Consider the following 17,694-nt stretch of genomic DNA (forward strand, 5'->3'; position numbering starts at 1 on the left):
GGTCATAAGTTTATACACGCTAGTATTTTTCTGGGCAATCTAATAATATTATGCCACTAGGGGGAGATGTGGCTCAAAAGATTGTTAGAATGAGAGAATTGTGAGAAGCAACTAACTGTGAACAAGGATCAATTCAAAGATCATTACTGGTAGTAAACAAATGTTTATTTGTCATATAGACAATAGAGTATAAATAAGAAAATTGTGTAGCAACAGAAACTTTACAAAAGAGAAATAATATGACAGCTTTAATAAAATAATCAGTAACTGCCCCTCAAATGCAACAGATGTCCAATAAATACACATCTTATTTTAGCCCATTATCTACATAATAAAGGTCTGTGCTGAAAATATGAGTACGTAAACTTGACCTGGAAGGCAAGTGAAGATGACAGATGATGTACTAACCTGTTTAAAGTTGAAAAATGACAAATTAATAAAAATGTAAATGCACAACACATCCCTGAACCTCGAGGCTCACCTACACATTTACTGACTATTCAGCTCGGATTAAAAGCCTCTCACACATTAATCTTTACCTGCAGCATACTACAATGCTATATACTGTATATCAAAGAAGTGGAGAGGTGAAAACTGTTTCGAGGCTTCCACTAAATGCTACAAAACTTTCAAGGAGCTCACTCCATCTGTGACAACCGCCTGGTGGAGGATGGGGAGGAGAGGTGAGAGAAGGTTATGGGACAAAAGAGGAGGACTGATAGTGTCAAGGACCAGATGCGAGCCGAGGAGCATCGAGCACACGCCTGTTTAGTAACCATAACCCTGGTGGTAGCCGTCCTGATAACCGTGCTCGTATCCATGCTGATGGTAGCCATAGCCACCGTACTCGTCTTCAGGGCAGCGCATGCCAAGCGACTGCTGGATGGCCATCTCCTGTCTGCGGAGCTGCATGGAGTCTACCAGGTCATAGATAATAGCCATGGACCACATGGGGGAAGGGTACCAGGACTTCACGTTGCCATCCTTCCCTACCAGCAGCATGGAGAAGTACTCTGGGCTGATCTGGAAGTAGTTCCTCATGTCCTTCACCAGGTTGGCTGACATCCCTTCACGCTCCACAGTAGCACTCCCTGGAAGGAGCACAGATTGAGGTGAGGAGTGAAGTATTTAACATACAGAATTTATTTAAACAGGAGACAGTACAGCCATGTTTTCCTCTGCTGACTTGTTTGACATTTACCGTACCTCCTCATGCTGAGCTCAAATGCCAAAAAGCAGAAATGTCTGTCTACTGGCAACGCCACTACTGACTCAGATTTATGTTTTGCCAGTATATTTACTGTTATTAGAGAAAAAGTTCTCTTGACCAGGTCATAATAAAATGAAAGAAAATAATCCATCATATTTTGTCTCAGATTCAGCTGCAGCACACGTGACTGCAGCTCTGAGGTTGTATGGAAAGTGTTCCTGAACCTCTGGTGGGTTAGTAAGTGAGATTTAGATTCTCTTCCCCTTACTGATGACAGACACTGAACTGATGTGGATTCACAGGTAGATTTGTGGCACAACCTTTTGACTTGAGTGTGAAGAAAGCTGTTTTGAACATTAGTTTGTAGGCATGGTCTGAGTAAAAGGAGGTACTATGTGCATAAATAGAGGCACATTGTGTGTTGCCTGATTCACAGTTACATTCATTATATCATATGTGAAAGTTCTTACCGTTGATTGGATAGAGCTCCAGGACTCCACCCATATCTGGCGACTCTGTGCCAACCAACTTCAGGATGGCGATGTGCCTCAGACCTGTGTCACCATGGCAACCACATTGACAAAACACATAAAAGAGAGGCAAATATCTGAGACATGTGTAAGACTTTAAATAAGAACATTGTGCCTGTAATACGCCGACCAACTGTTTCTTATCCCCGAGTCTTTCTGTGTATCCGAGCTGATTTCACTGTGGTTGTTTATTATCGGAACCATCCTAAACGCTGGTTTCTAGGTAAAGGGAGGAGAACGTGGTGGTGGTCCGGAGAGTTCTGCCAAAAAGCTGTTTCCTCTGAAGCGAGAAAGCCCACATTAAACACAGGAGAACGCTGGCTTTACTTGGTGAGGCCAAGTGCTGAATACCAGGATCAAACCTCTCAGGCCTTCAGCCCAGTCAGCAGGACAGGGCTTTGTCTGGGGCCTGGAGGGGGGGCAGGGAGGGACGGAACAGCCCTGGGTGCAAACCCGGCCAAGAGCAACACACGAGGGAGAAAAAAGTCCCCACACAACTTGATCTGGACCTGCTGATAAGGCAAGACCAGCTTTTTTCCTCAGCACCTGACTAATTCATTGGAAAACAGTGAATAGCCACGCTCATAATGATGTCAGAGTTCTAATAAAACACATTTCATAAGAGGTTTAACACATGTTAAATCATTTATGAAAGTTTATAGAACAGTCAGAAGCCAATTATTAAGAACATCTGCATAGTTTTCAGATTGTAAATAAAATACCTTTCGCTACAGTTTGTCAGATGACTTACAGTTGTTTAAGCCTTCAGCTTCCAGCAGAGATGGACAGGTGTGCTACAGGAACATGCGACATCACTGCTGTGTGTAGTTACAGATACAAAGCACACTTCTGACCACCGTCACACGGTCAGAAGGGGAGTGAAACTGCTCTTCAGCATGCTGTAAAGTTTGTCTTTTAAGAGTCAAATGTTACTCTTTCCAATCTTGTTTTTGCAAATTATTTACAAAATATACTGTATGCTCATATATATAGTGTAGTTGATGTGATTTATACTTTTATTGTTTTGATTTGATCATTTTAACCTGTAAATTGTCTTTGAGTATCTTGAAAAGCACTATACAAATAAAATGTAATATTATCAATATTATTACACCTCAATAGAAAGTGCTACTGATAGATTTCCTTTAGTTTCAACATTTTGCATCAAATACAATCTTAAATCTGGTTGAATGTGTGGTTACAATCAAGAATCAAGACTGCAAGAGTCCAGGTCATAAATGTGACAAATACAACTGACAACCTTCAGCATTAGGAGGGAGAAGTGCAGCGAAAGAAATGAGAGCCCTGAAGAAATGTCCGAAATGTTGAATTCATATAAACAAGACCGGAGCATGAGGCTCAGCCAGGGTAGAAAGTCCTGATGACAGCCTTTATTTGGTTTTACTGAGAAGTGAAGTTCACTGTGGGCTGTTTAAAGTTTACATTTATCTCTAATAAATCTGTCAGACACATCAAGTTATTGAGATTTAAAAAGTTTAGACAAATGTCTCTTTTCGAGATCGACACTAATAACATTTAAGTAACTGTGGAAAAGTTGACTAACTGGCTGAAAAAAAGGCCATTGCCAGGGAAGGAAAAAAAGCCTCTTAGCCTCAGACAGAACACAGCATCTCTGTGCCAGTTCAGTCATCTGGGATCCCTCTGCACATCGTTCTGTGCACATGCATACCACACACACACACACACACACACACACACACACACACACACACACACACACACACACACACACACACACACACATGCTGATGATATCTGGAGAGTTGCAGTAAACAAAAACATTCAGTGTAATCAACTTCTTCATGTGATTAACATATTCATAAATGGTCTGAGTAATACTTTGGCAGGCAGTGAGAGGACACATGCCGGGGTGACGTCAAGGTCACCAAGAAGTAGAAAGTATGTGGGAATAAAACATAGGAGAGGTTTGATTATCCAAAGTATCTACAGCTAACTGAGACATTTTAAGGTGACTAACGAGTCATCTTTGTGAAGCTGTTTGTTTCTGGGCCGCAGCAACAGGAAATTGTTTGAGGGGCAGCAAGAGTCAGCATGAGTGGACGCAGCTTTTCTGGCTGAGCACTGAGAAAGAACACAAAGTCCTGCTACTAATGAACCATATTCATTCAAGGAACACTTTTCAATAGAAATACCTAAAAATAACTTTAAACATATTTTAAACATATTTTCCAAATATCTCGGCATGTAGATTGTTTTTAATTTTCTTATTGTAAATATGTCAATATTTTTTTTCTGTGTATTCAAAATATTGTCCAGAGCAAAGTGTAGTAATTCAATACTTCACAATTTAAAGCAGCTATACTCAATGTTTTTACTGACAGTGGATCACATGAGTACTCACGTGAAAGGCTTTTGTCAGTGAGGACCCTGCAGGGAAGTATCAGCAGCTCTTCTCAGCGCTGTGGGGCTTTATATATTCTTTTAGCTCCTTGTTTTGGTTTTGCAGTCTGCAACTTTACCAGTTTGTTTCTCATAACATTGTTTTTATTTTGCAGCAGATGGCAGGTTTTTTTTTTAGAGAAAAAGAAAAAGGAAATCAACTGTACACCACCCGCTCAGCAGCAGACCTGACTTCAGGCAGGTGAGTTAACTCATCGGTGACAGGTTGGGGTTTGCTCAAGTGACTGGTTTATTTCAGGTGACTCACCCAGATTGCAGGCCTGGCTGGTCAGGGCGTAGAGCTGCTGCTGATAGGCCCACTCCTCGTCATTGGGGGCGGAGATGATGAACAGGCGACGTCTCCATCGGAACCTGCAATCACAGGAAATTTTAGCCTGGATTTAAGTGGCACTTTGGTCCAGTAGTGAAAGCTCTATATGAAGACATGGAGTTGTGCATGTATGCAACATATTCCCATACTATTACTGCCAGAGGGTGACAACCACGAATTATGGTCAAAAAAAACCTGCCAGATTGCTGCAGAGCTGGAATCCAGGTCTCCATGGCAACAAAAGACAGCCTGTCTGCTTCAGACATCTTGTGAAATTATGTGACTGCAATGATTCAGCCTTGAGGAACGGCGGGGGTTTATGTTTCTTTCAATCTCCGTGGAAGACACACACAACAGGCGGCTGCAATCTGCCAAACGCTGCTCGGAATCACCATGAATTGTGGTCCCACTGATTAATGAGCAAAGCAGCAGATGATTGATAGAGGTGGAAACAGCCCGAAGGGACCACCCAATAATTCTGACTATCAAATGTTTCAGCAGGACACTCAGCAAAGACAACATCCGGGATTCAAGGAGTTTTCCCTCAAACTGCTACATTATCGCAGTCGTACCATTTCTGGTAGTTTGTAGATTATTTAGGTTGAGTACTGAAGGCTCCTATCATAAGGCAGAAGGGGCCCCGGTCACATCTTTTATTGATGTATATTTCTGAATTGGTTTGCCTGACATCAGAGGAAAACAATAAACACATTTTATTATTTGTGCATAATTACTTATCACAAGAACATTCAACAAATATAGCTGAATACAGAATTACTAACAAAACAATAATTTAACCACTGCTGAAACCTCATTTACCAGAAATTGAATTATATCCCTTAAAAGCATATGCATCTTTAAACTATCTTATTTAAATAGTCTGTACAGCTGAAGGGAGGCCTCTACATCAGGCCTGCCATCGCTCTTTGTTAAAACAGTGTCTGCAACAGGTGAACTGGCTTCCAACAAAGATTCTGTGGCTCCACCCAAACAGGAAATAGTTAAGATCCCTGTATTGACCTGCTATAAGCACCGTATATCTGCTGGAAGTTGTTTTAATGGTATCATGAACAGGCCCACACTGTTTAACTATGTACATCTTGTGTTTTGCTGTCTGAAATTTTCACCATAAAAGGGAGGTGTGTAATTAGTTTATTCAATGTACTGTTAATAACTGTTTATATGAGGATTTTTTTTTTTTGTAGTCATTAAATACAACATTCAGTGTGGCCTTCAAGCCCTCAGGGATTTTCCTATCCAGCCCTCTTGCAATTGAGTTTGAAGAGTTTTGCTTAAGAGGCTTTTTCACGGTTTGGCCATGGTGTAAACAAACAAAAAATTCACTGCAACATGAATCATATTTTAGACATGAGTGTGCTTCCAACTTTGAGGCAAAAGTTTGGGGAAATCAAACATAACAATGTTCCTGAGAAACTTATGAAGGACTATAAACAGTGTGGAAGAACTCCGACCTTCGGAACCTCATCCAGGCATTTAGGAATACATTAGAACGGTTAACCAGGTCACCCAGTTGAACATCAGTGATCAACCTCACTTCTGAGGCACAATGGGAGCCAATCCCTGGTCCCAAAATCTTTTGGAAACCTTTTTGTGATGTTTATGTGTCCACATACTTTGGGCAATGCAGTTAATTCAAAATCTTTCTGAGCCAGCTCACCTGGAGAGGAAGTTCTCCAGCGATCTGGGCTTGTCCTCTTTCTTACACACGACCCCATCCCTCTTCTGCTGCTCCATCTCTCGGATGCGGGAGGAGAAGGTGTCAATGTAGTTGAATACAGCCTTCATGGCGATGGGAACCTCATAGGATTGCTGACAAAAAACATCAACAAGAACCAGTCAAACTCTCCCAAAGGTTGATTTGAAATGTGGTGAATCCAACTCGTAAATAAATCAATACGCCTGTGGAAAAAAATAATAACCTGGAAACAGCACGGAGGATATGAAAATAGAATTCCACTGCATAAAACAATGGTGAAACTGTTTCCAAGAAGGTTTGGAGCCTGTGAATGAATGTGGTGTGGTCTATTCCACATCAAAACCTCTCTATTATAACTTCTGGGAAGTAGCACAAGGCATGTTGCTTAAACAAAGTATCCTATTTAATTTATGAAATGCTAAGCAGTCACCGCATGAATATCTAACACATGTATGTAAATGTAACAGCCGCAGCCACACTCTTTTACTGAGGATATGCCGAAGTTGCCACTCAGCTCCTTCCACCTCTTTCACACCTTCCTCTGCACTGCACTCTATCGCTTTTTTCTGCCAGTCACACACACACACACACACACACACACACACACACACACACACACACACACACACACACACACACATCCCTGTACGTTCACAGACGCCCCTGTCTCTGCCTCTGTCAGCAGAGGATGTGAACACTGGCCTCTTTGATGAATCTGTCCAAAAACAGCCCGGTGATTTACCCTGACGCACACACACACACACACACACACACACACACACACACACACACACACACACACACAGCTGTTGAGAAAATGTCATGTTGTGTGAATTAAAACAGTGTTTTAGTGAAGGCATCGTCCGTTTTGGCAGTTTGAGGACCGGTTAGTCCACCTTTGAAGAGACAGAGACGGTGGACATGTGGGACAGACAGACCGTGAAGACCAGCGGACCGGCAGCGCCGTGAATCAAACAGAAAAAACTGCTTGTTTAAAGGAATTAGGGACACAATATGAAAAGAGCGAGAACTTTAACGTTAGAAGGCAAGTATGTTTAAAATCCTACTTAGATTGGTAACATCATATCAAGCTTAGAGGTCTTTTACAATCCGGGCACTGGATCTTTCAAAGTGTGGCTGAAGGCAGGTCCCTCCAAATAAGGAAGGCTCGGCTGAAACTACAACTCCCCTGCCTTGCTTCACAGAATCGAACTGGATGACATGAAGAAAATGCCAGAAGGACACAGAGGACGGAAGTCATCATACTCGTGCATTGGGTATGGCTTGTCTGATTTCACATGGTATGTGAGTGTCAATGGTAAATATATCTGTAACATATATCCAAATACTTCCCGGTCAGAGTTCATGCCTGGTTTGCTGTCCTCCTGCGTTGCTCCAGTTCAAGAGATCCACAGTATTTACAGTAGTAGTGATTGATAAGCACCTGCAGTGTAAACACCTGCTGAAGGCTCTTAGAAGCTGCGCAGTGAAGCTTTGAACTAAAGATTAACATCTGCGTGCTCATGTAAGAGGTTCACCTTGCCAACACTTCACTACCATGTTCACTGCCGAAGTTCATCATGTTAGAACATACTCGTCCTGAACACAAAATACAGCTGAGGCCGATGGGAATGGAATTAGTTTTTGACCTTATGATATCAGTAGGTGAAAAGTTAATGGATGTCATATGTTCAGACATACAAATTTGTATCAGAATTCAATTAAGTATACATACTGGCCTACTCTATCTCTCCTCTCTTTCCTGATATTTTAATGTAAATGTTTGTTTTGTTTCAGCGTATTACAAACACATCATTCATTTTTTTTCTTTGGTTTTGTGTGTGTTTCTTCAACTGTGATACAATTATCAATATTTGTGATAATTAGATATCTCACATTCACACCTGTAACAGTTAAAACATGATTCAAGGGGATTACAAACTGAGTATGGACATAATCAATGAATTTAATCAATATTCAGTAAGGTGTAAGACACATGCACCCAATCATCTGAATCTGAGGAAAAATGTACCTAAACATGCTTCACTATTTGCAGTGATGAAACTTTATATCTTCATTCTACACATAATTACTTTTACCAGCGCTTATAACAATACGTATAATATTGCAGTTTTATTTAAACAGGACGTATTATGAAAAATAACTTTTCAGTGCTTGTTCACCAACTGTGAAATAATTAAACCCAGTCGGTTTCTTGTGGGCTGCTTAGGTCAGAAAACATGGGATTCAACAAGGTATTCAGATCTGCTCCTCTTCCTACGCCAAGTGAACTCATTAAATTGTACCGCCTATGTCTGAGTATCTCCACCAGATGTCCTGTGCGAGAGGCAGACCTTCCAAGCAGTATTAATGGAGTATTTGGAAGAAATGTGATGAAAGGAACAAGACATATTATCATACATACACACACAACTTCCATAGTGCAGTACAATAATATTGTATATAATAAGTTTGTATATTACAGTAATAACAAATATCTGTCACACACATGTTTTGTGTTCAAAACTGCCAAATAAAACATCCCCACTTGTAAGTTTCTCTACCGACTGCAGAAATTAAATGTGATAATGAGTACACGTTAGACCATTTTAGGTTGACAGTATGAAAAAGAAAGGAAAGATAAATTTTTTTTTAAAAAAAACACCAAATACAAAGAGAAGCCCTCTGAAGCTTTTTTTTTAGGTAAGTGTGAAGGCAATAGAGCAGTGGAGGAACACACTCTCCAATTATACTATAATACAGAATAAAGATGGCAATTATCATCCAAAGAGCAGGAGGTGGTCATTCATTCAAAATATAGACAGACATTGGACAGTCCCTACCTTGGCTCTCATGTCGGTGTCGGTGAGGACCATGTAGAACTCATCATATGTCATGCTGTACTCTTTCCTCAGCTCTGTGATCAGATCCTGGTTCACCAGGTCCTCCTGACGAAGGCCCTTCATAGACTTGTCATTCTCTAAAGAAGAGGAAAAGATAGTCCAATTTGGAGAGATTCTAGTTTTTCACTCTTCCCTTGAAAGTAAATTTAGGGGATTTTTTTTTTGTTGAGCAGTTTATTCAGATATCTGTTGAATTCATAAGAACATATAAGATTTTGCACTGATGTTTTATTTCAAAAGTACATCTATACATCCATATTGCCAATAACACTGTCAATAGTCACATCTGTCATCAAAAGCTTGTAGGATAGTCTTGTAAATGTCAGGTGTCTTCATCTAAGTGTTTCTTATCAAACAAATCATGATGAGAGTAAATGTGTTTCAATTGCTTCAAACTAGATGGTGAAATATACTCTGCAGTAAAGAAAAGAATGTAAAACTGCAGATTAAATCAGGGACATACTCGACAAAGAGCAGTTTTTTATTCACTGAGATCTAGCAGGGTTAGAAATGTACTGTAGCTGGCGTTTATGCAGGCAGAAGCAAAAGCCTTTAATCACCTCTGCCTTCATGCATGTGCGCATGACACAGACCACAGAGCTTTTTCTGGTGGTTGGTTCACCCATGCTCTGCTGTGTAATGTGTATGAGCAATCAAATCGGGAAAACCCCAGTACATGTAGGAGACGGGTGACACACGCAAATGTACAACAAACACACTCAGATGTGTTCCACATTGAACACTTCCTGTTAACCAACCCAAACGCCATAAAGTCCCATTAAAGTGAGGGAGTGGCAACACTCAAAGAACCAGTTGTTTGTGTACAGTACATGTTCACACACACACGCCATGTTTCCATCACCTCAGAGGACATTACACTCACTTCCATTCATTTCTTGGAGACTTACTCCAACCCTAACCATAACTACTACTTGCGTAGCCCTCACCCAAATCCTACCCGAAATCTAGACTTACCCGGACCGAGTTTCGTACCAAATTGTAATGATTTACATTGTGACAACTTCCTTTTTGTCCCCAAAAGGGAGGTGGGTCACTTCAATGTGACTGTGTAAACACATTTATGTCCCCACAACATGAGCAATAGAAGTACACTGGCACATACACATAGACCCAGCGGGTAAGTGGAACAAAAGTGTAACCGTGGGTGGGGGCGGCTGACGTCACCTGGGCCCTTTTTCCAGCATTACATCTGAATAAAACCTCATTGTCATGCGGAGGTGACAGACTAATAAAGTTTTACAGAGTGAGTTTGTGTGTCATGAAGTTAACACACATTGACTGAAGCCTCGGATTGGAGACCGTTATAAAAATGTCTGAAAATATGAGGGGGCTGCCGAGCACAAATGACACAGCACATCTCATAAAAAAAAACAGCAGCAACAGAAGTTAAATAAAAGGGAGCTTTTAAAAAGCTGTCATAATTGCATTGGTTGTGTGTTTATGTGTGTGTGACGAACCACCCTCATCTACATCAGCTCCAGAGGAAGCAGACCTTCTCCCCGCATTAGCATGACAAACACAGATGATACATGCAGACCTCTGTACCTGATAGCTGCTGAACTCATCACATTTCTTGTTAAAGATCTGAATGCTCCTATCTCATCACTAAAAATACAAACAAACAATTCAAATTACTGTTAAGTCCTGTGACTGAGAGCAAACAGCACAGTATTACATGCACACTACAGTACGAGCACAGAGGCCATGGTGATTGGAATCAGACGTCAGCTCTGTTTAGTATCACCTGAGCAGAGAAGTGCACAATACTGTGACTTTGGCAGAGTCAGCGTACATTCTGAATGTTATACTTGGAGATCCCAACTGGAAATATTGAGTTTGACACAATGCAATAAGGTGAAACAAGGACAGGACAGCAGATGTGGCAGGAGACACTTCTCTCAGCTTCCCTCTTCAGAGTGGAAATTACAAACTGCTGCATTTCAATAAGCTGCTGGCCGCCAGCCAAACTGATTTATTTATCACATCAAGTTTTTCAGTTTGAAGACGCTACTATGAGTCACTGTGCCAAATTTGAACTTCTGAATACAAAGCATTTCTGAAAACTTCTCTAACAATTCAAGATTAGCAATGTTGGTCGATCCTGGTCGCTGACTTGACTTTAGAAAATGGAGATAAAATTGCAAAATGTACATTTTAGAGCAGAAAACCAGCAGGGCAGAGATGCAGATGAACTGAGGGATTGACATGTAGACCACACTGATCTTTAGATTTGAACCAAAATGCAAACCTGATTGTCACAGTTTAGGTTTTGGGGCCTGAACAATGTTGGAACTTGAAACCATGTTATGAGGTTTCATTTTTCTAGTTTTTCTCAGTCTTACCGTTTTTGGTACACAAACACTCCCATTATCAGTGAACATGGCAATAGTTCAGCTGTGTGATGCTGTGACACTGATATTTAACACTGGTCACTAAACAAAGAGACCTGCTATTTTAAAATATATGACACTTTTGGAGAGTTTCAATTCAGAATATGAACTGTAAAACTATACAAAGTTGACAGGAGCAAAGCAGAGAAAGTAAACCCAAACAAAGGGGCGGTTTCAATGTATGATTTAGTGGCATCTAGAGATGTTGCTGATTGCAGCCAACTGGACACTCCTCCGCTCACCGTCTCCTTCCAAGTGTGTGAGAGAATCTACGCTGGCCTCAGTGTTTGGTTTGTCCCTTTAGAGCTACTGTAGAAGCATGGCGTGCTCCACAGAAAAAGACATGCTCCCTGTGTAAATAAAGTACTCAAAAAGCAAGGAGAACACAATAAGTCTTAGTTTTTAAGTGATTATACACTAATGGAAACATAATTATGAAAATGATATTCCATTCCTGCCGACAGACCTCCTTAAGTCCTACCCACTGGACTGACTCAGCAACCCAAAGTCCATTGACAGCTCAGTGAGTGAAGCATTTAGCTAATCAGATGTTAGGATGGTCATCATAGTACAGACTGTATAAAAAAACAGAGAAACAAAACCTACTGAATCTCCCCACACACTGAGAACCGCATGTTGGACTACTTACCTATCTGATAGTGGTCAATTTTCATGGTGGAGTTGGTCAGGGAGCCAAAGATGGTGATGATAGAAACTTTCCTGATGGCCATCTCACACACAGACTCCAGGTACTCATCCCTCTGCTGAACATACATACTGTTCTCCTCACTGGGGGAAGTAATCAGCTGGAGGGAGAGGAGGGTGGAGGAAGGTATAGAGGTTAGAGTATCGTGTATATGCAATGAAACCCACATACATACACAGTGCTGCAGAGGTGATGTTTACATTAACCTGCAGGCGGAGGACGGGGCATATTTTCCCAGCCAGCCCACAGCACTGCTGTGATAAGAATATATACGGGCTGGAAAACAGACATACAGTCTGTTCGCACACAGCTGAGCAGCCCGTCAGATGGACGCGGATGGACGCACTACTGTGCACACCACTTCAGTGGGATTATAAAGAAAAAGGCTTTACAGTAAATAAAACAGTAAACAACTGAATGATTACCCCGATGCACAGAGATGCTTAACTGTTTGTTGTACAGAACAAATCAATCCACTATAAATTACTGAGGTTGAGGGGTATTTTTTTTGCTTTCAAAACTTTCATAACCCTCCAGCTCCCCCCCCCCCCCCCTTTGAAGTGTAGCTCACCTCCTCCTGCTCCACATTTCCAACTGTTCAATGATGAAGCATGAGACTATGCCCAGTTTAACAACTCATTTTGGCTTGAAGTCAGTCAAAACTGGAAGTCAAGAAAGACATTTTGTCAAGTGTTTACGATTGTGGCATATTACTGGTTCAGCAGATATTTCTGTTGGATCACTGTTTAATGTAATAATGTACTTTAAAGGAAGAGATTGACATTTTGTGAAGTAAGCTCATTAGTGTTCTTACTGAGATTTTGAGGAGAAGATCGATTCCACTTTCATGTCAGTGTGGGAAATATGAAGCAGCAGCCAACAGCCAGTTAGCTTATGTTAGCATGGAGCCTGGAAACAAGGGGAAACCACGAGCCTGGCAATGTCCCTAGGTAACAAATCCACCTATCATCAATGCTCATATTTCTTATGTTATATCTCATATGCTCTTTTGGTTATTGATTTTACTATTTCTGGGTTGGACACAGTGACTTCTTGGAGTCTTTGCTGGTAGCCTGCTGTAGGTGGCGCTAGAGGTGCTCATAGACATACTTACTGATCTAAATCTCAGCAAGAAAGCGCATGGGCATATAACCCAAAATGTTGGTTCATTAAAATATTGTATTTGTGCATACAGTAGGTAGATTGATTCGGTTTAATATGCCACTGTATCTGAGCAGATTGATATTTCCCTCAGGCCAAAGCCTGAAGTAGTAGTGAGTAGTGAGCGTCTTATGATTATTATGTCATGCTCTCACCAGCAGCCGCCTCCTGTTCTCGAAGTAGTCCAGGAAGGAGGCCAGAGAGCCCTTCGGAGGGGGCGTTGGCTTCTTAGTGGGCTTTGGGTAGTCCTCTTTCTCAGGGTACTTTAACAGCTTCTTTCCATTTTTCTTTCCCCCGATCTTTCCCTCCTTTCCTGCCTTCCCTCCTCTCCTCTCTGCTTTCTTGGCAGACTTCTCGTTCTTCTTCTTCTTCTTTTTGTCATGTTTATCGTGCTTGCCCTTGACCTTCTTGGTGGGACTGATATCAGTCAAGAGTTCTGTCTCCTCTGGATTGCTCACCGTCGGCTGGCTGGGCTCATACTTGTCCTCATACTCATTAGTCAACTCCTGCACACATAAACATATGTTGTTAATCCATTTGCCATTTTCATTACTGATGAAGATATCACGACAATGATTTGGTCTTTACCCAAGTTACACGACCCAGTGTTTACAATCTAAAGAAAAGGACAGACAATATCCAGGGAGTGTGTTTTTTTTACCCCTGAGGTGACAGTTTAGCAGCAAAATGTTATCACAGTATAAAAGAAATTTAAAAGGATGATCATATTAAAAACATTTTTTAACTCACCGACATAGTTATTTACATTTTCAAAACTAATTATAATGCTTTTTTTTGTACCAGCATTACCCAAGGTTTTGGTAGTCTATGTACAGAATAAACACTTTGACCAAACCAAAAAAACATTTTCTGTAAACTAAAAAGAAACCAGATCATACATTTTATTGACTCACCTTCTCTCCTCCATTCTTCTTGGTGGGTTTGACCTTGGAGGGTTTGTGTGTGACAGGTACCAGCTTGCGGCTGTGTGGATCTCTGCTGTCCTTGTCGGTGCGGTTATCTCCAGCGGGTGTGGTTTTGGCTGGGTACCTCTCCCTCTCTCTGCGGTTGTAGTAGTAGGGATCGGCGGTGGTTCTCGGGGCCGGCAGCCACAGCGCTGTGGTGTGGGCTCGGGTCGGTCTCTGGGTGGTGGTAGTAGTGGTGGTGGGTCTCTTTGTGGTGGTGGTGGTTCTTCTGGTGGTGGTAGTGGTGGGTTTGGTGGTTGTTGTAGCTTTGGTTGTGGTTGTTGTTGGCCGGGTTGTAGTTGTTGTGGTGGTGGTAGTAGTTGTTGTGGTTGGTCGCGTAGCTGTTGTTGTTGTTGTGGTAGGTGTGGCTGTTGTTGAGGCCTGAGTGGGCTTTCTAGGAATCTTCTTCCCTGGTTTTCTTTCGAAAGTTGAGTCAGGAACTGGTCCACACACATAGAGACATATCATAAGTAACAGGTTTCCCTCTTAACCTCCATGTTTGTAAAAAAGAAGAAGAATCTAATAGACAACCACAAACATACTTTTATATTGTACAGCCAAAATGCGTTTTAGTGTGAAAACTTCCAGTCAGTGAATATTTACTTTATGAAACTTTTCAAGTATCGTCAGATGACACGCATCATTAGTGTAGCGTATTCAAATAACAAATGCTGGACATTGTTTCACACTTTCAGCTTCTGATCATGGTTTTAAAGTTTCAGTACACCCACAACACTAAAAAGATATTCCCTCATTTGGTTTGATAGTATCCAGCCATGCAGTTTTGAGATTTCTGCCTCTGCCCAAATATGGCACTCAACGTCAGTTTGTTTGTGCTGCTCAAAGTGTCGGATGAATTACATCTAAAATGTTCAACACCAATTTCACATTCGAGGAACAATGTCTCTTTAAATCTGGATAATCGACAAAAAACACTGTCAACGATTCATTGGAACTACATTCTTCTGAAGAAACAGCTTCTGTTGCAAGCTGTGGATGAAGCTGAGTAATGGGGAGGCATTACACTACACTACTACTCTTTCTGGAAAATAGATGTTGAATTATTTTAAACGAAAGTGCACGTGTTGTCATTATGATGCAGTGCAGGCAGAAGTTTCACAGATATGTTACTTATAATCAGAGAGTGTGCGTTTATTTATTTTTTTAAATTTTAATTAATGGTCCTTTGTGTGAGTTGGCCCTTTAAGTAGAAGGCAATTAAGACATCCAAAAGTGTGACTCACCTGTGAATGTGCCCTCCTCCACTTGACCCTCCACACCTGCACCTTTACACTTCTGGACGAAGCCTTTTTGGCGAAGCTTCTCCAGCCTCCTCATGGGCGACTGGTCAATCACCTCATACATGGCCTCCAGCCTCACGGGGTAGGGGTACCTCTCCTCCACCTGCAGGGTTTTCTTCAGCAGCACCATCCCAAATTTACCTGCAAGTTATCACACCACTAGTCGGGTTATGATATGAATAGTCACAGGTATTGTGTCATGTTTCACTCAGATGTGGAACTGAGTTTGAGGCTTGTGTAGCCGCATCCCTTACCTTTCTCCAGTTTAAGGAAGCTCATGAGTCTGGGGATGAGTGCTGTATCCAGCGGCTCCTCCATCACCTTCCCCTCCGTGGTGATCCGTCTCACTTTGCCCCCCATCTCTCCCTCCTGATGAAACATGACAATCTGGTGGACGTGTCTCTCAGCGAGCTCGCAGTAGACATCTGGCTTCAGAAGAGACATCATCAGTCTGTAGTAGCCGTCTGAATCATGAGGCGCGGAGATCACCAGGACCCTGTTCTTCCCTGCGAAACTGGCCAGCAGATTTGGTGACCCGGCACTGCTGGGCATCCTGGTGAACCTGGCTCTAGCTCCTGGAGTGCCCTCATCTTGCAGCATGTCTGGCTGATGGGGTAAGCCAATCTGTCCGGTCACCCCTCTCCTGGGCAGCAGACCCTGACCCCCTGCTCTCCTGCCCTGCACAGTCCCTGTCCTTGCGCGAACTGGAAGACTCTCATCAGCCTGTACATTTTCTTCCCTCTTGGTGCCGTGCACCGAGATTGCCGAACCAAATCCAGGGCGCAAACGTCCGATCAGGCGCTCCTTGTCTGTTGCCCCCAGTTGGGCACGTCCCTGCCTTGAGCGTCGGTGCAATTGCACCCGCTTGAGGTGAGTCTGTTTGTCTGCCTCGGTCCAGGTTAGCAGATATATTAGAGCTAAACGCAGAACAAAGCCCCTCATTCTGGTAGAATATGTGATAAAGTAGGCTGAAAACTCACTGCGGAAAAGACATCCAGCGGTGCAGCCTGGATCCTGTCGCGTCTTTAGTACATTTGTTTGTGTTAATCAATTAATTCCAGATGGGGACATACAGTGCGCATCGGCACATAATAGTCTGCTAACGGACACTTTCAGAGCATGCCTTCTGCTGAGGATCCACTGGCTGCTCCTTGTTAGACAGACAGGGCGAATCAGAGAAGAGTTTATTGTGCGTAAACAGTTATATCCAGAACTTAATGTCAGCAATACTTCCGTTTTCAAATAGGTCTATAATAAAAGGAGATCAGGAAAACAGATCATCTGTTATACAAACATCCGAAACGGGTGTTGAATAATTCCTCAGCTCCGGAAGAAAATGTAATGAAGTCCTTCGATGAAAAGTTTTGGACCTCGTCACATCTCCAAAATACACAGTTTGTTTACACCCTAACAATTTATTAATTTATCCGATTAATCCTCAGGCATTGTTTATTTCCAACTAACTGTGTGACGATCTTCTGGATGCAGGAAAGAGGGTCCTCCGACAAAACGCACGAAATTAATTCTTAACTTGCGAAGGAACCGTACAGGAAAACGCAGCACTTCCCAGGTTCCCCTCAACAAATCCGAGCGTTGGAGGCTTTTTCTGAAATGTCCACATAAACCTCAGCCTCCGGACTCTTCCCGACGCAGTGTCAGGACCTGCCCCGGGACTGTCGGTTGCCAGTTAACTCTGTAACACCCCTTTCACTAGAAATGTCTGATCTGACCGGGATGGTTTAAAGTTGCAACGAAGCACAACACGTGAGGAAGCTGACTAAAGTTCGAAATATGTAAAAACAAGTCAAATATTTTGCCCCCCTGGTGGCCAGATTACCGGGAAGAGAAGTGACCACAATCTTACACAGTGTCAAATTCCTCCCCTCAAACCAATAGAGAAACGCCCCCGAACCCCATCCCTATCTACCATGATGTTCTCAGAGGACCGAGTTCTCTCCAGTCCACCTCCACAAGTCTGCTTTTCCTTATTTTAGTGTCCAGACATTGTACAGATACAAACACAGAGCTGGTTCATTTT

The 17,694-nt window shown here is 42.2% G+C and overlaps 1 protein-coding gene across 1 annotated transcript; it reads right to left on the bottom strand.

The window, feature by feature from the left end:
* Window positions 1-147: 147 nt before the first annotated feature.
* Window positions 148-17,462, bottom strand: ccdc80 (coiled-coil domain containing 80). Its single transcript, XM_069155089.1, has 10 exons — window positions 15,911-17,462; window positions 15,600-15,797; window positions 14,305-14,795; window positions 13,546-13,896; window positions 12,173-12,329; window positions 9,053-9,189; window positions 6,171-6,322; window positions 4,430-4,533; window positions 1,681-1,764; window positions 148-1,091 (listed from the first exon to the last, which is right to left on the bottom strand). Exons 1-10 carry the CDS (start codon window positions 16,596-16,598, stop codon window positions 769-771), a joined length of 2,685 nt encoding a protein of 894 aa, XP_069011190.1. The 5' UTR covers window positions 16,599-17,462; the 3' UTR covers window positions 148-768.
* Window positions 17,463-17,694: the final 232 nt, after the last annotated feature.

This window comes from Embiotoca jacksoni, unplaced genomic scaffold (assembly GCF_022577435.1).
Source record: "Embiotoca jacksoni isolate LCO1_2020_lvr unplaced genomic scaffold, fEmbJac1.0.p SCAF_2, whole genome shotgun sequence".
In the NCBI taxonomy this organism is placed as follows: Eukaryota; Metazoa; Chordata; class Actinopteri; family Embiotocidae; genus Embiotoca; species Embiotoca jacksoni.